This window comes from Procambarus clarkii, chromosome 25 (genome assembly GCF_040958095.1).
Source record: "Procambarus clarkii isolate CNS0578487 chromosome 25, FALCON_Pclarkii_2.0, whole genome shotgun sequence".
Classification (NCBI taxonomy): domain Eukaryota; kingdom Metazoa; phylum Arthropoda; class Malacostraca; order Decapoda; family Cambaridae; genus Procambarus; species Procambarus clarkii.
The window spans coordinates 15058326-15079836 of NC_091174.1; the positions used below are offsets into that span (position 1 = coordinate 15058326).

The following is a 21511-nucleotide window of genomic DNA, read 5'->3' on the forward strand; positions in this document are numbered from 1 at the left end:
CCTGTAGAAACTTGTGTAAGGAATCATTCAGAACCTCGAATACCACATATGTCAAACCAATCCTGGAGTATGCAGTGCCAGCACGGAGTCCCTATCTCATCAAGCATGAAACTAAATTGGAGAAGGCTCACATGTTTGCCACCAGACAACAGCCCGAACTGAGGGGCATGAACTATGTGTAGTGACTACGGGAGTTAAACCTCACGTCACTGGGAGACAAGAGAGTTTAGGGGGAACATGATCACCAAATAAAAGATTCTCAAAGGAATTGATAGGGTTGACAAAAACCGTTTATTTAACACAAGGGGCACACGCACTAGGGGACACAGGTGGAAATTGAGTGCCCAAACAAGCCATAAAGACAATAGAAATAAAAAAATATAGTCAGTGGTTAATAAATGGAATGCATTAGAAATTGATGTAGTGGAGGCAGACTCCATACACAGTTTTAAGTGTAGATATGAGAGAGCCAAATAGGCTTAGGAACCTGTACACCAGTTGATTGAGAGCTGAGAGGCGGGGCCAGAGAGCCGAAGCTTAACTCCCCCGCAAACACAACTAGGTAATTACAACTAGGCGAGTACACAAACACACACACACACAATTCATCGTACTTCTTGTTTACACACTTCCACACATCCCCATAGTCGTTTGGTATACAGCTCTCCACGTCTCATTTCTCATCTGATTTGAAATGAATTTTCCGATTCATGTCCTGCCGCTGACATAGTTGCTCAAGCTACCCAGCTGTAAACGCAAATTGTTATTACGGGTTAGTCGTGATGATAAAGCCAAGGAAGCGAGAGAAGGGAAAGGTTTAGCCTAAAAGATCTCTCAAAACAAATTTAAAACAGCTTTGTCAAAACTAATTGAAAATGGAGGTAGTATTATGATATTCGTGTTGAAAGCCATGTCAAGTTAAGATGCCTGTCTCCGTCTTATACGCAAGGTGATAGGGTTGTTGGCCAGTTCACGAACGAGCAATATTGACATCACTAACGATTATGTAGTAAAGTCCAAAGAGTATGCAAGTTTGACATGTTTTAATTTATGGGTATAATCTCCAACGCCTCTGCAAAAACAATTTACCCCAAATACGCAAGAAACTCTACGGGTATGTTGTGCCACATTTTACTACCTCGCCCTCAACAGTGAGAAGGCTGTAAATGGCAAGATCATGTTAAATTGATCTCTCATATTTTGGTCAGCTATGTCGTCTATTCTTTGCGGCTGTCAATTTGAATCATCCAATGGAGTTCATTATCCTCAGCCAAGATGAATTGGACCGAGTTGAAGCTCAAGTTGAAATAGGATAGACAGACTAGGACATGTCTGCTTTGTCACAAGGGTTTTTCACTAAATTGATGATTCCTAAATTTTACGGTAGACTGTTGTGTGATGCGGTCAATATGGAGGAAATATGTTGGCCTAGTCATGAGTTTGATGGTGGATATTGGATTATAACATTAAGTGTAAGATCAGGAATTAGCTGAATTATTCGTGGGTGTGCATGTGCATGCGTGTCTGCGTGTGTAAATACTTATTTCTGCCTGCAGGATCGAGCATTGTCTCTTGGATTCCGCCTCTCGAACCATCGGTTGTTTACAGCAATGACTCCGGTCCCATTTCCCTGCCACACCTAGTTTTCAAATTATGAATAGAATTTGCTTCCCGAACCTGCTCCTTAAGTGCATTCCATTTTTCCACTACTCTCACACTAAAGGAAAACTTCCTAACATCTGACTCATCTGAGTTTCCAGCTTCCACACATTTTCCCTCGTTCTGTTACTATTCCCTGCGAACATTTCGTCTATTTCCACTCTGTCAATCCCCCTAAGAATTTTATACGTTCCTATCAAATCCCCCTTCTCTTTTTTTTCTAGTGTCGTAAGGCTCGGTTCCTTCAGGCGCTCTTCATACCCTATCCCTCGTATCGCTGGGACGAGTCTCGTTGCAAACTTCTGTACCTTTTCCAGTTTCATTCTGTGCTTCTTCAGATGGGGACTCCATGATGAGGCGGCATACTCTAAGACACATAGACAGTGTAAAACGCCCTAAATGCCTCCTTACTTAGGTCTCTGAATGATGTTCTAACTTTTGCTCGTGTAGAGAATTCTGTTTTCGTTATCCTATTTACATGTGCCTCAGAAGTTAGAATAGGTGTTACGTCCACGCCCAGGTCTCTTTCTCGAGTCGTCACAGGTAGGCAGATCCCATTCATTGTGTACTGTCCATTTGGTCTCCTGTTACCTAATCCCATTACCATAACTTTACATTTGCTCGTGTTGAACCCCAGTAGCCAATTCTCTGACCATCACTGCAACCTGTTCAAGTCCTCTTGGAGGATCCTACAATCCTCATCTGTCACAAGGTGTGTGTGTGTGTGTGTGTGTATTTGTAGCGATCTAACAATGAATACAAAGGGACTTAGTGAGATTTATAATAGAGCGAGTGTGTTAATTAGGAACCTGCGCCATATGAAAATTAGGCCCTGTTACGTTTCCGAGCTGGGGACAACCAATGGGAGCTAAAGCTCATACAATCAAGTCATTTATATTATTGTGCCCGAGAGCAAAATTAAGAACAACTGGGAATTAACTCATCACTGAAACGCGTTTAAGAGTACTTTAAGGACACGTCGAAACAGCCGCAGTAAGAGGGAATCCAGTAGACTGATACTGGGTATTAAATTGCTTATGATTCGAATCTCTGATTCATACTATTCTTAATTAATACAAAACAACCTAACCACTTGAGCAGAGTGCAACAGGGCAGTATTTATAATGATGCAAAATTTATGAGAAGAGATAAATATTCAAGAATAGTTCATAAAATGACAAATGAATCCTGCATTTAAAGTGATGAAAAATAGGACTAGATAAGAGGCCAACTGGATGTTTATCAATGAAGGTAAAATTATTTCCTTCTGAACGTAGGCGTAAGCATACCAAGTCTTACTTCAGAAGAACACTCAAATAGGAAAACAACAGTATACTGAACACTTGTAGCCAGAATTACATTAATGAATCCAAGTTAGGATATATTCAGAACATCTTCACGACATCCGTCCTCGAGTTCACATGTCCGTCTTGGAGAACCTACTGTAAGAATCACTCGAATAGTTATAGGTGTTAGCAATGAGGCAAGTCCCACAATTACGGGGTAATGGGTACATTTCTTTGTTACAAGACCAGAATCTAACGACGGAAAAGAAAGAAAGAAAGAAAGAGAGAGGAGAGATTGGGAGGAGAATGGAGAGAGAGAGAGAGATATAGAAAAAACAAGAGGAAGACCGAAAAAACAAGAGAGCGAGAAGAAAGGGGAGAGCGAGAAGAAAGAAGAGAGGAGCTAGAGAAACACACACACAAACACGAAAAAATTAAAACGGAACACACACAGAAGACCTAGATGAGAAGAGTTGGAGAAAATTTACACATTGGACTTCTATCCATCCTCTCTGGTTTGTAATGAAGCCACTGAGACTAGAAACCGTACATCCACGTGGGTGGGTACAGGGAAGACCCTGTATCCACCAACCCACATCCACCCGCCCACAACAAGGAATGACGGCAGATCTGTAGCCATCGTCTTTTTCGCTGTCAACAAAGCGAGCAGGCAGTCCGGCTTCGCTCCTCTAGGGAATTGACGCCTTGGTCAAAAGGAATATGTAATGCAATTCCTATTCCTCTCCTCAGGTGATCCTTCCCGACTCTGGCTCCTATTCAATTTACGGCATTTTATGCAGGTTAGGGAAAGGTTGGTGGAATGGTTGACGGATGGGAATGGAGAGGGATGGGAGGAGTGGGAGAGGGTGTGGAGGCGGAGCGTGTGTGGAGTAGACAGACGGATAAATGCAGTAAATTATGCTGACTATGTACTTTATATCCTTCACATGGACATTACATAACTGGTATTATTTCAAGGCATTATCACTAAGTTAATAAATTTCAAAGTTACCTTGAATACCAACATCGCCAAACGTCTAAATTACATATTATATATATTATATACATATTATATATATATATATATATATATATATATATATATATATATATATATATATATATATATATATATATATATATATATATATATATATATATATAGGGAAGGGAGTACCACCTCTGGCTGGAAGAAGGGGGACCCATAGCCTCGGAGGAAACCACACATAACGCATTGGAGGGAATGTAGGTCCCCTCCAATACAGTTTGTGTGCTTTTCTCCTACCACCCCCTTCCCTTTTTTTTTTTTTCTTTTATATATATATATATATATATATATATATATATATATATATATATATATATATATATATATATATATATATATATATTCAGGTATGCATCATACATTCATATGAAAGTATCCTCCATTATCCAGTATAAAATCACACACACACAAACACACACAAAGCACACACACACACAAAGCACACACACACACAAAGCACACACACACACACAAAATACATAATTAAAACCATCTACTTCAAATCAAAGCATTTTCTGACCATGTCATTGCTGCTACAAGTGTGGGTTCCATCCCACAGGACCCAACCTGCGACTCCTCCTCTCTTACCCACCATAACTCACCTGAGTGCAGGGAGACAGGTGATTACGTCGGCGCCTTTAGGAACGTCGTAGGTGAATATTCTCTGCATGTTCCTGTACAGACTGAAGTTCAGACACGCCTTGTTCTGTTCTGCAGGAATATGCACTCGACTCACTAATATTGCAAGTTATTTCGGCCTCCAGTTTAATTCCTATTCCACTTTCCGTTTTTAATTACATTCCAACATTTAAGAGTTTAATTTATATGATTGCAGTTCCTGGCATTTACATCTATTGAATTCATGATTCGTTCATTAAGTGCGGTTTACTGTATTTTGTCCTTGTAACAGTGTTTTTTTTACACTTTTTTCACATTTTTTACATTTTAGGTTGTTAATCTTAATTCCTGTATCTTCCCATTTCCCACTTCCTCATTGCATACAATCCTTATCTTGATATACATGTTTCATACAAACCTGTTCTATTAATATGACCGACAGGCGAATATTTGTAAAAATAATCCTATTTTATTTATTCTAATTAATCCCAATAAATGAAAGTGAACTGTGTATTCATGATTTAATGAAATCCTTTAAAACATACAGGTTATGCAGACATAAGATATTTAACATTTTAAAAATTTATTTTAAATATTACTGGGTCATTCCTAAATGTCTCGCTTCCGCTATGCAATCTCATGGATTGCAAAACCACGTTATATCGTATTTATCATTAGATCATTTTATAATTTTACCAATCTATTATCTCCCGTTTCACAAACTATTCCCCAGAGTCTGTATTACATGTTCTCGGTCGTCTTAGCCAAGAGGTACGGGCCTTTGGGTACTCATAACTCCGGGTCTGGGTGGGTCTGTGCTTCTTTTTCACAAACATATCAGTGTCTTTCTACTTGGTGACATTCATTCGGGGAATAAGTCGCCTGGCCTTTGTGTCTTTAGATGCCATTGTCAACCCGAAGCAGCTAAGGGAGATTGTGAAGACTGCTTTAAAGTGACATCTTTGTTTCTTGGCTGAGTTCTTTGTGTTCCACCTGTCTGTCCCCCCTCCCAAAAGTCAAGATGTCTCGTGTGACGCAAAATCAAATCCACGCACGTCACAAGTATGGAGGATTGTGTCCACAATTTGTTAATGAGCGCCATGCCGACCTAACTCAAACGCATAACAGGACTCCTTGCTCCCAGCTATGACAACCTTGGCGTTCCTATTAGTTTGTGACACTTGCTGATGAGGGCTACTGTTTACACTCTTGTGTTGTGGTAGGTGCGGGTCATTCCCAGGCGAGTGGGGGGGGGGGGACTAGTTCATCCAAGAGATGTGTTCCTCTCCTACAAATTAGTCTGCTGAAAACACTATATGTATAAATTAATTTTCAACAAATGTATTTACTAATTTGAATTTTTAATATTGTATCATTAATATTCGATTAATTGAATTTGATTTATTCGGCATCAATGATCTCGTTGCAACGTGCTCAGCTAAATTATCTATGAATGTTCAATGAAATAACTCATATTCCACATACCCCAATTCCACATTTTCCTCTAACAACCAATCAGAGATTTGTTTAACACCCTCTCCTATTTCACATGTCTATAATAATCGCCCCTTTGGTAACAAACCAAAATTAAAAAATAACTATGTTCCATATTTTTCCAATAGTTAGCATTTATTACATTTTAAAACTGGGACAACAATTGTTATAAATAAATTGTGAAAAATATCTGTCACCAAGAACTTGAAATTGCATTATTGACAACTGAATAGTATTTAAGCCTAGATGTGTGGCACAGTAGCAAACGCGCTCCTATTAATGGGTCCTAAAGCGCAATAGCCAACATTGTCGGTGCACACCCGAAAGGGGTTCCTGGTTCAATTCCCACAGCAAGACAGATACACCTGATGCCTCTGTTCACCTTGCAGGTAACCGGGAGTTAGGCAACCGTCGTAGGGTTGCACCCTGTAAAGGTGAGAAGTTGGTTTGGACCGGACCACCATTCAGTCTAACGGGCTTCATGTTCCCGAAAATGGGGGACACCATTATAGAATTTCAAATACCAACACCAATTTCAGCCAATATTACTCCTATCATTACAATACTGCCAGACATAATCATACCTGGCACAATTACGCCTGTCATTCCCTTTAGGCATTATATATATATAGGTCACCCGTGGATACCTTCCTTTAGGCCTTTAATCTCATCCTATCTACCTCTCATCCTATCTACCTATCTTCTTGCCTTCCAAACTTTCTACCATTGAATTTCTACTACATTGCAAAAATCCTGGTCCCCCCCCCCTCATACCTCCCCCATCATTTTATCTCTCCCTGTTCTTTATGTTAACCTCCTCATACTACTTCTCTCCCCCTCATTCCTTTACCTTACCTTCCTCCTTTCTACCTACTTCTCCTTCCTACCTTACCTCTGGTTTATGATTCAGTAATATATATGTTCATAATATAATGCAGTTTGGGTTTGTATTCTGGTTTGTACTATTAATAAATGTTAACTACACTGCCCGCCACCCCTCGACAGAACGAGGCAGGTGCATGGTGTCCAATGTTGTATTTACAACATACACCAAATATCTACAAATACACATGTTGTATTTACATCTACAAAATCCCATTTTCCGCTATAAAACCATTTGGAAATAATTTTAAATAAATGTATGCTAAAACAAATAAAGTTAATAAAATACTTGCGCGTTTACATATGCCTGGAAATATACTAAATAACTTTTTCCTGTAAATATTTAATGTGGTTAAAGCGAAATGAAGCTGATCTTGTACGGAGACCCGCCGCCTCAACCCGAGGTAACTCTACCCTCCTTGACACAACAGCCTCAAGCGAGTGTTTACAATTAGCGCTTAAGGTGTTTACACCAAAGTTAAACCCCCCTCCCCCCTCCTAGTGATGAAGAGGGCGGGGGCACTCGTGCTGCAGTGACAGACATTCAGAGAAGCGCCACAATCATCACTGTGGGAAGCGGTGACCAAACCCAGTGCCTAAGACTGGTTGCTTGAGTTCTTACGTTTCTCGTTAGGCCAAAACAGTTGCATTTTTGGTTTGGTTTGGCAGAGTAGCATGTCGAGAGGAAAGGGAGAAGGTAATTATCAGGGAAAGCGCCAAGCCATTACGACCATATAGCCCTTGGAAGGGGTCAGGAAAAGAATTTGGGATGGGACGGGGGAGGGGGGGGGAGAGAAATGGTGCCCAACCACTTTAAGCGTCTGGGATTGAACGCCGACCTGCATGAAGACCGTCGCTCTACCCTCCATCCCAAGTGGTTGGGCGAGGGAGAGACCGATATGGTTCATGTCGCGAAAAAGGGGATAAATAGCGTGTTCGAGTGTGTTCTCTCGTCTTGCAACTCCGTAAAAATTACAACTGTTTTGCACTACCAGAAACGGACGCATTCAAGCAACACCATTAACCTATCCGCGCCGATGCATAGAAGACGTCAGTATTGTGGTGCTTTAAAGCTTACTGATACCGTAACTTTTTCGTACATATTGGTAACGGAAATTACCAATCATTTCCGTTAGAAATGTCATGCATTAGTGGAGATGACAGACCAGTCACACCCGTAATGTTGTAACGTGCATGATCTGGTGCCTGCACTCTTATATATAATATATTATATATTATATATATATATATATATATATATATATATATATATATATATATATATATATATATATATATATATATATATATATTCAATCTAGCCTCCTGTTTAAATAGTACTTTGTGTAATTATGTTGACCATTGGGCATATATTGACGTAATACACAATTAGATACGGGAATTTGATGCTATTCAATTTAAGAGTTCGTAAAAAGTGTAAGCTGAAAATCGAACTTAAGTTTCCCTAGGATTAGTATAGCACATGTGCACTAGATTAGGCCTAGAATGATTAGGTTGGATTCGGTTACTTTTTATTAGCAACATTAATACATAATCTCTTCCAGTTCGGCCGAATTCACTAGTACCAATTTCTAATTTTAAATTATTCATTATTTCAATATATGTACGATGGTGGTCATCGTTACCATAAGGACTATCTAAACAGGAAGATGGGCTTAAATGTGTCTTTTAGGCTTACCAACCTCATTAAATGGGTTTAGAAATTATCGTTCGTTAAATTGTATAAATTATATAACAACTCACCTTTACCAAGCTGGCTGGTGATGAGGTCATAGATCGAAGCCAGAACCAACAGGCAGCCCAGCACACCAAGAATGGATCTGTGGGGGAGAGTTCATGACGGTCACACAGCCTATCGCAGCACCGGGTAGGCGGTTCCTTTGTTGGCTATCCTAGTAACTTACCCATCCACTTGGACTGATAGGTACCCGTAGGGTCACCTTTAAGCCCAACCCGTCCTCTTAAAAATAACGTCACTTTTGGCTCGTATGCGCACTATGGCCAAATTTGGACGTAATTTGAAATGAAATCGACTCACAAAAGTGACGTATTGTTCCGTTTTCTGTTTGAGTCGTCCGGCCCTCCTCGGACAGCTTAGAAGAGGAACTTTCAATTAACGTTTTTCATAACGTTTTGAAACTTTATGAGAATTTCCTGCCCACCTAACCTACCAGAGGACCCTTAACTTACTGTTGTTAAAAAAAAATCCCAAATTTATTTTCAATTTATTTTAATTTTCAAATTACGTCCATATTCGGCCATACGGGCAAACGGCCAAAAGCGACGTTCTTTTTAAGAGGACAGGTTGTTAAGCCAACTGATCCCCGCACTCCGTGCTTGGATAATACACTCTAGTCTTGTCAAGTAAAATTTTTCAAGTAATACTGCCTTCTAACAGAGCCAGGCCTCTAAAGGCTGGTCATAAACCAACACAATCTTGCAACTGTTCATCTCTGCTTAACTGTTTATGACAGTACGGATACTAGTCAGTCATAAAATACAGTATGGCTTTGCTTAACATCAGTTCGGTGATTGATTCCTCTTGTTAAGGTTTTGGGTATTTTTTTAGGACTCTATAGATATGAGAGACTAAGAAACATCGGCAAAAAAATATTCAAGTTGCAAAATATGTCAGTGGCAAATGAACAAGATTTTAAACTACCAAAATCCTAAAAATCTTGCTTCTTTCTGCAGAGAAAGAAGCAAGATAATTTTTTTTTATAATAAGTCAATTTTCAGAAATCCGATAATGTGTTTCCGACACTTACACCTTCGATATTTTTCCAAACTAAAAATAAAATTAAAATTTAATAACAAGTCGACAAAAACAGACTCTTGGCTGTGGACCTGGGAGGCCAGGGCCAAAAAGGTTCCCAGTTGGGCCACAGAGTCCCTAAAGCCGGCCCTACCTTGAGCGACGGGCTGGCCTAGTGAAGGACCGTTCCTTTACTTTGCCCTCATCCAAGTATTACTCGTTATACCTGTTCGTCGTCGTGTTCGTGTTCGTGCTCATGCTCGTCCTCGTGCTCTCTCTCTCTCGCGCGCGCGCGCGCACACACACACACACACACACACACACACACACACATACATACACACACACACACACACACACACACACACACACACACACACACACACACACACAGTAACGTCATCACCGTACTAGTGCTTTTGCTGCTAATATTGTCTATAACACTAATTCCGCTAGTGCAGGTGTTGCAACCGGTTACTACAATTTTGCTTCTAGTGCTTTCTTTATTGCCAGTGTTCCTATAAACAAAGGCAGGCTACTGCCACCATTATACGTCGTAGCCCCACTACTGTAGCCTCTAGTGTTACCATTTCTACTGCTTTGTCGTCTCCCACTAGTGTTGCTACTTCTAGTGATGTTTCTATGGGACTAGTGCAGCTAATACTATTTCTCTCATATACTTGTAATATTACTGCTAGATAAGCATTTAATACTAATGGCATGAAACATTTCGCTGAGATTTAGGGTAAACATTCAGTATCCTGCCATTTGTAATGCTTTGTATTAGTACTAGTTCATACTGCTGTTTATGGAAGGATAATAAGAGTAATAAACAAAAAACTTGATTCGGTTATGCCGAATTATCCACGTAGGAAAAGAAATAAACAAAATTCCGAACGTTTTTGTCTATCAAATCATCAGGGAATACACAGAAAATTGATTGAAGAAGATTAAGCTACCCAAGACGTGGCACGGGCATGAATAGCCCGTTAGGACAGAAAGAGAGGAAGATTAAGCCACCCAAAAGGTGGCACGGGCATGAATAACCCGTAAGTGGTGGCCCTTTTGAGCCAATCCCAGTATCAATAGATGATACTGGAGATCTGTGGAGGTGCGACTGCACCCTGCGTGAGGAGAGATGTCTCCAGTGGGAGGGCAGAAATGATGATTGATGAAGATTAAGCCACCCAAGAGGTGGCACGGGCATGAATAGCCCGTAAGTGGTGGCCCTTTTGAGCCATTACCAGTATCAAAAGATGATACTGGAGATCTGTGGAGGCGCAACTGCACCCTGCGTGACGGGAGATGTCTCCCGGACCAAATGGTGACCAAATGGTGACCAAATGGTGGAGGGCAGAAGACAGGTTAGTAACATATATACCCCTCTACACCTGAGTAGATCAAGATTATTCGATATTTTATGGATCTTTATCTACTCAGGCGTAGTAGAGGGCAAATAATCCGAAACCCAAGTCTCTATCTGTATGCCATGATAATTTGCTGAAACGTGAAAACGTTCTAAATTTTCGTTTCATTTTTCCAACCGTGGATTCTTACGCATCGTTATATTTAGTACGTGTGCTCTATCTAGCCCTAGTATTAATTGTATATTATTCATACTACTACTAATTCTGTTTTTCTACAATTAGTATTACTAATGCTAGATCATCTTTCATTGGAAGGAGGCAATATTTCTTCAGGAAGAGTGGGAACAGTATTAGTCCACAGTCGAAGACGGTCATGGATCTTTCTCAACCCGTCCTCTTAAAAATAACGTCACTTTTGGCTCGTATGCGCGCTATGGCCAAAAGTGGACGTAATTTGAAATGAAATCGACTCACAAAAGTGACGTACTGTCCCGTTTTCTGTTTGAGTCGTCCGGCTTACTCGGTAAAATTTGGAGAGGAAACTTTGAATTAACGTTTTTCATAACGTTTTGAAACTTTATGAGAATTTCCTGCCCATCTAACCTACCAGAGGACCCTTAACTTACTGTTGTTGAAAAAAAAAATCCCAAATTTATTTTCATTTTTTTTTCATTTTCATATTACGTCCATTTTCGGCCATACGGGCAAACGGCCAAAAGCGACGTTATTTTTAAGAGGACAGGTTGCGCCATTAATTGTTGTTCTTAATAAGTTTGAGGATGCTGTTACACCAAGCAATCGGTTAAATGTTCCATACTTACATCCTTGTAAGTATAGGACATTTGATCGATGTTCCATACATTCATATATCATCGAAGTAAACATACTTCGACGTTAGGCCACTTGAAACAGATCTATTATAACACCCCAACATGGCTTGCTTGGTTTTACTGAACTGTGTCAATGATGTAGGAATTTTATGTAAGCAAGTCTATAGATAACCGGACACGAGAAATAGCATGTGTCCTTAAAAGGTCATCCTAAGATTACTATATAGATGCTACCTTGACATTACATCTATCCAAATCACGATTAACGAGAGGAAAAACCAGGTCTGATCAGAAGTCTTAGATTTGAATCGGTTCAGTCAGTCTTTTGTAAGACCTTGGACGTATCACAGAATATGATTAGAATCTATGACAATTATATGCCTCTAACCCAGAATATGGTTTCAACCAAGGTTACTGCAGTCGAGTTTCTGTTCAACAACTTCACTGTACCATCACCAGATGAACACATTTTCAACAGTTTTGCTATACTTGACTCTTAAGCTAATTGATCTAACACATTTCTGGCAATGCGACAAGCACGAACCACATCTGAAGATGTTCTTACAATTATTTAGTATATTTTGAATCTTTAAGCTTTGATTCTTATGGTATTTTATATTTTTTATCGAGCAGAATCTTCAAACCCTTACTCCCACGAAGTGTTTTCAGTTCATGACTCCAAAGTGATATTTATCCTTCACTCTGCTCTTGAAATCATTAATGATATTACCTACCTGGGTTAAGCAATGATCGCGTTAAAACGGCGATGGTCACTGGTAACCATAGTGCAGCAACCGAAATTTGTGATAATATGAAATGGCTAAAGTGTTCAACGATGATACGAATATTGAAGGAGTTTAATTTGATGACGTTAATTATGAACATCATGTTGAATTTCTCTAGCAAATCAAGAAACATTATTATTATGGCACATCACGAGTTTCCTTAACTATTGCCAAGATTATTGCGAATCATGTTTCCTTACTCCTTGAGTACATATAATTTTCAGCAGCATTCCTCCCCTCCATTCGCCAGAATTTGCTTAACTGACATTTCCGCCTTTCATTTCATTAAGGAAGAAAGGGTAGAGAAAATGCTGTTCATTCTCCAGGTGTAAACATACTTGATTCAGTAAAAGATTTATCACAGCTCTCATCAACAAAAAGCCAAATGCTTGTTATCCTACCACCAAACCCCCTTTTTTGTGAATTAAATAAATTACTTTTACATGACTCGCAAACCGAAGAAGTTCAGACATGTATCAAACAGTGCTTCGCTTGCGTCCTCTGTACGAATCGCAACCCTGTAAATACTTCACCCACGTACTTCAAAAAAGTAAGTAATTTGCAGAGTAATACCCCTAACTTTATCTAGATTTTACTATATAGATGCACACAAACAGGCTTTCTGTCCTATACAAGACTAATTAAACAACAGATAATGAAAGTGGAAGAAAGGGACACGAAACAAAAAGTCACACGAAATGACACAGAGGTCAAGACAGGAGGACCGACGGCCCCGGACACCTGGATAACACAGGAAACACAGATCCACACAGAGCCAGTCCTGATCCGGCCAGGCGAGAGCACTCACAGCATGGCCTTGTCCTCGGGGATGAGCTCCTCTTCAGGGTCGTCGTCAGCGTGGCAAGTCACTCGCACCAACTTCATCCCGTACTCCTCCAGGGTCACGTTCACCGAGTCCTGTCGTACACCAACCTGGTTACTGTCTGTCGTTCACGGGCTCCAGCCGTTCAACACAACAGGGTTTGCATGTGTACTCAAAAATCTTAACGTCACAATAATGGGTTGAACACGTACACCCGAGCATGGGATATTTAATATATTATTAACATTTATTTGCATCAGCCAGACGCTCAGATTCTTCGTACTGTAATAGTAGTGAAGAGCTCCAGAACGACCGAAAAATGACCAGGGAATGACGGAGCTGTTTTCCGCCAGTTGTTCACATCCGTTCATCTTGTTGCCGAGTGGGCGGTAATATGCTACTAAACAGAGCCATTTCTCGAGTAATAAGAGTTCGTGTTAAGTTATTCTGATCTACAGCAGGAAATGGTTGAAACGAGACTGGAAAATACTCGAGAGGTCAGTACAAAGAACTTGGTTTGGGAAGTGGTTGACGTGTTGTAAATGATGCGGGGAGAGAAACCCGGGCGGGGACAGAAACCCGGGCGGGGACAGAAACCCGGGCGGGGACAGAAACCCGGGCGGGGACAGAAACCCGGGCGGGGACAGAAACCCGGGCGGGGACAGAAACCCGGGCGGGGACAGAAACCCGGGCAGGGACAGAAACCCGGGCAGGGACAGAAACCCGGGCGGGGACAGAAACCCGGGCGGGGACAGAAACCCGGGCGGGGACAGAAACCCGGGCGGGGACAGAAACCCGGGCGGGGACAGAAACCCGGGCGGGGACAGAAACCCGGGCGGGGACAGAAACCCGGGCGGGGACAGAAACCCGGGCGGGGACAGAAACCCGGGCGGGGAGAGAAACCCGGGCGGGGAGAGAAACCCGGGCGGGGAGAGAAACCCGGGCAGGGACAGAAACCCGGGCAGGGACAGAAACCCGGGCAGGGACAGAAACCCGGGCGGGGACAGAAACCCGGGCGGGGACAGAAACCCGGGCGGGGACAGAAACCCGGGCGGGGACAGAAACCCGGGCGGGGACAGAAACCCGGGCAGGGACAGAAACCCGGGCAGGGACAGAAACCCGGGCAGGGACAAACCCGGGCGGGGACAGAAACCCGGGCGGGGACAGAAACCCGGGCAGGGACAGAAACCCGGGCAGGGACAGAAACCCGGGCAGGGACAGAAACCCGGGCAGGGACAGAAACCCGGGCAGGGACAGAAACCCGGGCAGGGACAGAAACCCGGGCAGGGACAGAAACCCGGGCAGGGACAGAAACCCGGGCAGGGACAGAAACCCGGGCAGGGACAGAAACCCGGGCAGGGACAGAAACCCGGGCAGGGACAGAAACCCGGGCGGGGACAGAAACCCGGGCGGGGACAGAAACCCGGGCGGGGACAGAAACCCGGGCAGGGACAGAAACCCGGGCAGGGACAGAAACCCGGGCAGGGACAGAAACCCGGGCAGGGACAGAAACCCGGGCAGGGACAGAAACCCGGGCAGGGACAGAAACCCGGGCAGGGACAGAAACCCGGGCAGGGACAGAAACCCGGGCAGGGACAGAAACCCGGGCAGGGACAGAAACCCGGGCAGGGACAGAAACCCGGGCAGGGACAGAAACCCGGGCAGGGACAGAAACCCGGGCAGGGACAGAAACCCGGGCAGGGACAGAAACCCGGGCAGGGACAGAAACCCGGGCAGGGACAGAAACCCGGGCAGGGACAGAAACCCGGGCAGGGACAGAAACCCGGGCAGGGACAGAACCAGGGGCTTTGGTTCATGCTGCGCTGTTGACACTGTTCCGAATTTCCGGTTCAATGCCACACAGTTTTAAGATTAGATCAGGGTAAACATATTTCAGCCCTTTGGATGCCAGTTCTGAGTATTCATTATTGACATGGAAAGAAAAGTCCGATATGTTGGTCTGAATGAAACTTTACCTCAGTGATCCGTCACATGAAAGCTTAAAGAAACTATTTTCATTTGGAATTAAAACTAAATATATTTTTCATCTACATGAAGTGCTTCCCTAATCCACTGGTTATTGACGCCAGAAAGAGGAAAATAATCCCTAAGGCTGTTCTTCAAACTTTCCAAATGCTGAATGAAATACTATCTTATTTCCTGATAGGTGTCGTCATTGGACGTTGCAAGCCAGACCTATCGAAAGAGTTTCAAACATACAAATAAAGTTGTATGTTTGAAACCAGTTTCAAACTTCCGAGGTCAGACGTTCGGACTTCAAATCTAATTTCATGATCATAGATTTCAATTTATTTTCAACTTGAAAAATGGTTACAGCTCTCCTGTTAGGGGAGCCGGTCGGCCGAGCGTACAGAACGCTGGACTTGTGATCCTGTGGTCCTGGGTTGGATCCCAGGCGCCGGCGAGAAACAATGGGCAGAGTTTCTTTCACCCTATGCCCCCGTTACCTAGCAGTAAAATAGGTACCTGGGTGTTAGTCAGCTGTCACGGGCTGCTTCCTGGGGCTGAAGGCCTGGTCGAGGACCGGGCCGCGGGGACACTAAAAAGCCCCGAAATCATCAAGATAACTTCAAGATACCCTCCTTTCTAGGCTCAGGTTTAGGCAATTTATATTCTTACAAATGTCGTACCACAGGCACCACTGCGAGCCACGAAAAGTTTATGAACCACTCGGAATTTGGAAATTTACCTTCAGCAGCTTTATCTGATTAATTATACATTTTCAGTTGGAACGTCTTTTTCCAATATTTAACTTTTCAGAAGCACCTTTTCGCACCCTCTAGGGTCCGCGGACCACAGGCTGTGACCACATGTTCTAGATAACATTGTGGGATGTCCACATGACTAGTAAAATAAAGCCTAATGACACTAGAGGCTTCATAAAGACACATTAAGATATCATAATTGAGCCTAACCACATCATATATAACAAGAAACATAACACCGCCACGAAGAAATCACGAGAAAATATATATATCGTCAAAACAATCCAAAAATTTCAGCCACTGAACCAAAAATGCCAAAGATCCAAAACACTGGAAAGATTTTATGGAACCTTCACCAGGTCGGAGCCTCTGGAAATGCAAAATAGTTGGCCATAACGGGAGTGTGGTGGGGGGGGGGGCGGCAGGCCTCGATAATACCTCCGCCAGCGTCAGCTGGCGGACTCTGCTGACTGGCAAGTGCCATTACGGGACGAGTAGGACAAATGTCACGCGGTGGAGGAGTGGTGAATGGTGATCGGGAGGTGTTGGAGGGAAGAGGTGATTGTGAGGGGAGGTGGAGGACGGAAGGTGATTGTGAGAGGAGTAAGGGGTGGTGAGCGAAGGTGATAATGATAGGGTGGAAAAGGAAGCGGGGAGTGGGGGGTGGGTAACTGGTTGTGAGGATAGAGATGAGGTGAGGATAGTGTAAGATAGGCAAAGGAAGATGATAGTGTAAGTTGGGAAGGAGAGTTCATGAGATCAGGAAGAATAAGAGCCCAATCCCATGATTTGACACACGTCTCTTGGAAACAGGAAACTTACCAGAAAGTTGGAAGACGGCTAACGTAGTCCCAATATACAAGAAGGGTGACAGGCAAGAAGCACTGAACTACAGGCCAGAAGCATCTGATGGGAAATAACTTAGTAACGCCCCACCAACATGGGTTCAGAGATTGTATATCGTGCCTCACAGGTTTAATAGAATTCTATGACCAGGCAACAAAATTTAGGCAGGAAAGAGAAGGGTGGGCCGACTGCATTTTCCTGGACTGTCAAAAAGCCTTTGACACAGTACCCCATAAAAGGCTGTTAAAAAAGTTGGAGCATCAGGCAGGAGTAAAAGGGAAGGTGCTCCAGTGGATAAGGGAGTACTTAAGCAACAGGAAACAGTGAGTAACGGTGAGGGGGGAGACATCAGAGTGGCGAGATGTCACCAGCGGAGTCCCAAAGGGCTCAGTACTTGGACCCATCCTGTTTCTAATATATGTAAACGATCTTCCGGAGGGTATAGACTCGTTCCTCTCAATGTTTGCTGATGATGCAAAAATTATTAGAAAAATCAAGACGGATGAAGATAAACAGAGACTACAGGATGACCTGGACAAACTGGAGGAATGGTCTAGAAAATGGCTGCTAAAGTTCAACTCAGGAAAGTGTATGGTAATGAAATTAGGCGAAGAGAGCAGGAGGCTGAACACAAGGTATCATCTGGGAGGTGAAATTCTGCAAGAGTCAAAGAGACAAAGATCTGGGGGTTGATATCACACCGAACCTATTCCCAGAGGCCCACATCAAAAGAATATCATCAGCGGCATATACTAGACTGGCCAACATAAGAACTGCCTTTAGAAACTTGTGTAAGGAATCGTTCAGAACCCTGTATACCACTTATGTAAGACCAATCATGGAGTATGCAGCTCCAGCCTGGAGTACATACCTAGTTAAACACAAGACAAAGTTAGAGATGATTCAGCGGTATGCCACCAGGCTCGTCCCGGAACTGAGAGGAATGAGCTACGAGGAAAGGCTAAAGGAGCTGAACCTCGCATCCCTGGAAAACAGAAAAGTAAGGGGATACATGATAACCACCTACAAAATTCTCAGGGGAATTGACAGGGTGGACAAAGCCAAACTCTTCAGCACGGGTGGAACACGAACAAGGGGACACAGGTGGAAACTTAGTACCCAGAAGAGCCACAGACATATTAGAATTTTTTTTTCAGTGTCAGAGTAGTTAATAAATGGAATGCACTAGGAAGTAATGTGGTGGAGGCTGACTCCATACACAGTTTCAAATGTAGATATGACAGAGCCCAGTGGGCTTAGGAACCTGTACACCAGTTGATTGACAGTTGAGAGGCGGGACCAAAGAGACGAAGCTCAACCCCCGTAAGCACAATCAGGCGAGTGCTATTAGGTGAGTACACACACATTGCGCGCGCGCAAGTTTCCGCTAAACTATAAGCATACAAAAGACGACGCATCCAACCACACACATGTGCGGTTGATGCAGCACATTAGGCGGACAAAGCGTAAAAAAAACGAATCATTGAATTCCAACAGAGCCCCACAGTTTGTGTGTTTTTGTCGATTGCGTCCAAACGGAGGTACATTGTGGGCGGAGAGATCTAGTACTGGGCAGGAGGTGGGTGGGGGTACGTCTAGTGCTGAGGGGGGGTAGGTCTAGTACTGGGCAGGAGGAAGGGGGCGAGGTAGGTCTAGTACTGGGCAGGAGGAAGGGGGCGAGGTAGGTCTAGTGCTGGGCAGGAGAGGGGGGGGGGGTAGGTCTGGTGCTAGGCAGGAGGGGAGGTAGGTCTAGTGCTGGGCAGGAGGAAGGGGGCGAGGTAGGTCTAGTGCTGGGCAGGAGAGGGGGGGGGGTAGGTCTGGTGCTAGGCAGGAGGGGGTAGGTCTAGTACTGGGCAGGAGGGGGGGGGGGGTAGGTGTAATGCTGGGCAGGAGGGGGGGGGGGTAGGTCTAGTGCTGGGCAGGAGGGGGGGTAGGTCTAGTGCTGGGCAGGAGGGGGGGGGGTAGGTCTAGTGCTGGGCAGGAGGAGGGGGGGTAGGTCTAGTGCTGGGCAGGAGGGGGGGGTAGGTCTTGTGCTGGGCAGGAGGGGGGGGTAGGTCTTGTGCTGGGCAGGAGGGGGGGTTAGGTCTAGTGCTGTGCAGGAGGGAGGGGGTAGTGCTGGGCAGGAGGGGGGGGGGTAGGTCTAATGCTGGGCAGGAGGGGGGGGTAGGTCTAGTGCTGGGCAGGAGGGAGGGGGTAGGTCTAGTGCTGGGCAGGATGGGGGGGGGTAGGTCTAGTGCTGGGCAGGAGGGGGGGTAGGTCTAATGCTGGGCAGGAGGGGGGGGGTAGGTCTAATGCTGGGCAGGAGGGGGGGGGGTAGGTCTAGTGCTGGGCAGGAGGGGGGGGGGTAGGTCTTGTGCTGGGCAGGAGGGGGGGTAGGTCTAGTGCTGGGCAGGAGGGGGGGTAGGTCTAGTGCTGGGCAGGAGGGGGGGGTAGGTCTAGTGCTGGGCAGGAGGGGGGGTAGGTCTAGTGCTGGGCAGGAGGGGGGTAGGTCTAGTGCTGGGCAGGAGGGGGGGGGTAGGTCTAGTGCTGGGCAGGAGGGGGGGGTAGGTCTAGTGCTGGGCAGGAGGGGGGGGGTAGGTCTAGTGCTGGGCAGGAGGGGGGGGGTAGGTCTAGTGCTGGGCAGGAGGGGGGGGGTAGGTCTAGTGCTGGGCAGGAGGGGGGGTAGGTCTAGTGCTGGGCTGGAGGGTGGGGGGTAGGTCTAGTGCTGGGCAGGAGGGGGGGGTAGGTCTAGTGCTGGGCTGGAGGGGGGGGGGTAGGTCTAGTGCTGGGCAGGAGGGGGGGTAGGTCTAGTGCTGGGCAGGAGGTGGGGTAGGTCTAGTGCTGGGCAGGAGGGGGGGGGGTTAGGTCAAGTGCTGGGCAGGAGGAGGGGGGTAGGTCTAGTGCTGGGCAGGAGGGGGGTAGGTCTAGTGCTGGGCAGGAGAGGGGGGTTAGGTCTAGTGCTGGGCAAGAGGGGGGTCTAGTGCTGGGCTGGAGGGGGGAGGGGTAGGTCTAGTGCCTAATTATAGTGATCGTGTGGAGAGGAAGAGGGGGGTAGTTGTGATTACTTTGTCATTTTCCCGACAATTGAAGAGCACAGTACAAGCGCAGAAGAGCACAGTACAAGCGCAGAAGAGCACAGTACAAGCGCAGAAGAGCACAGTACAAGCGCAGAAGAGCACAGTACAAGCGCAGAAGAGCACAACAGAGGCGCAGACGAGCAGATGGTGTGGTCATGAACGCACCTGCATGTCCTCCGTGGTGCAGGTGGAGGGGATGCAGGTGCCGTAGGAGAAGGGCAGAGGGGTGGCCAACACGGCGAACGCCACCCCGCTCTTTTCCTTCTTCAGCTTTGGTCTGCAAGAGGCGGCGAGGGTGATGAGCAGGGAGGAACGGCAGGAGGAACGGCAGGAGGAACGACAATTACAAGGGAGAGTACAGGAGACGGGGAACGTGATATACACGGGGGAGAGTACAGGAGACGGGGAACGTGATATACACGGGGGATAGTACAGGAGACGGGGAACGTGATATACACGGGGGAAGAGTACAGGAGACGGGGAACGTGATATACACGGGGGAGAGAACAGGAGACAGGGAACGTGATATACACGGGGGAGAGTACAGGAGACGGGGAACGTGATATACACGGGGTAGAGTACAGGAGACGGGGAACGTGATATTCACGGGAAGAGTACAGGAGACGGAACGTGATATACACGGGGGAGAGTACAGGAGACAGGGAACGTGATATACGCGGGGGAGAGTACAGGAGACAGGGAACGTGATATACACGGGGGAGAGTACATATGAATCCGTCATTATTTTGTATTAGATAATATATTCAATGAATAAATCAAGTTAATTTCAGTTACGTTCCAATACATTTGTATGAATGAATGTATAATGTAACAAAATCAGAGAGAGAATGAATTATTTGGTGGAAATAAAAGGTCAAATGCTAAAAATGAGTAAACTCAAAATTTAACAAATAGATAAAATACATGCAAATAAATAACTGAACATATCACACACACACACACGCCAAAACAAACAGTTTGCAAATACACAAAACAAACGAAGCAATCAAAAAGCCCAACTTGAACACACATCAGAACAAAGTTCACCTTGAATATGACCAGAAACGATTGTGAATAATTAAAGTTTCGTTTAAGAATCAAAACACTTTCGGAACTAAACGGGTGAAAACAGTGAAATAAAAATTAAGTACAATATTGGATTACAAACGCTAACACACTTAGGGTTCCAAACATTGCAACATACGGGAGGGGCCAATCATCATCAATGCACACTGGAGCAAGTTACCCATATAGGGAGCACCAAACACACATGGGCACAAAATACAACACACCGAGTGTTTCGAACAAATCCACA

The 21511-nt window shown here is 44.7% G+C and overlaps 1 protein-coding gene across 2 annotated transcripts in view; it reads right to left on the reverse strand.

Moving 5' to 3' along the window:
* The window catches only part of LOC123756342 (nose resistant to fluoxetine protein 6), a 223512-nt gene that overhangs the window by 24534 nt on the left and 177467 nt on the right, over positions 1–21511 (reverse strand). For both annotated transcript variants that reach the window (XM_069331343.1, XM_045739411.2), the window contains 4 exons: positions 20362–20473; positions 13554–13663; positions 8752–8828; positions 4596–4704 (listed from right to left, as the gene is read on the reverse strand). In XM_069331343.1, the coding sequence (XP_069187444.1) occupies positions 4596–4704; positions 8752–8828; positions 13554–13663; positions 20362–20367 (302 nt within the window). In that variant the 5' untranslated portion in view covers positions 20368–20473. The remainder of the gene's footprint in view (positions 1–4595; positions 4705–8751; positions 8829–13553; positions 13664–20361; positions 20474–21511) is intronic.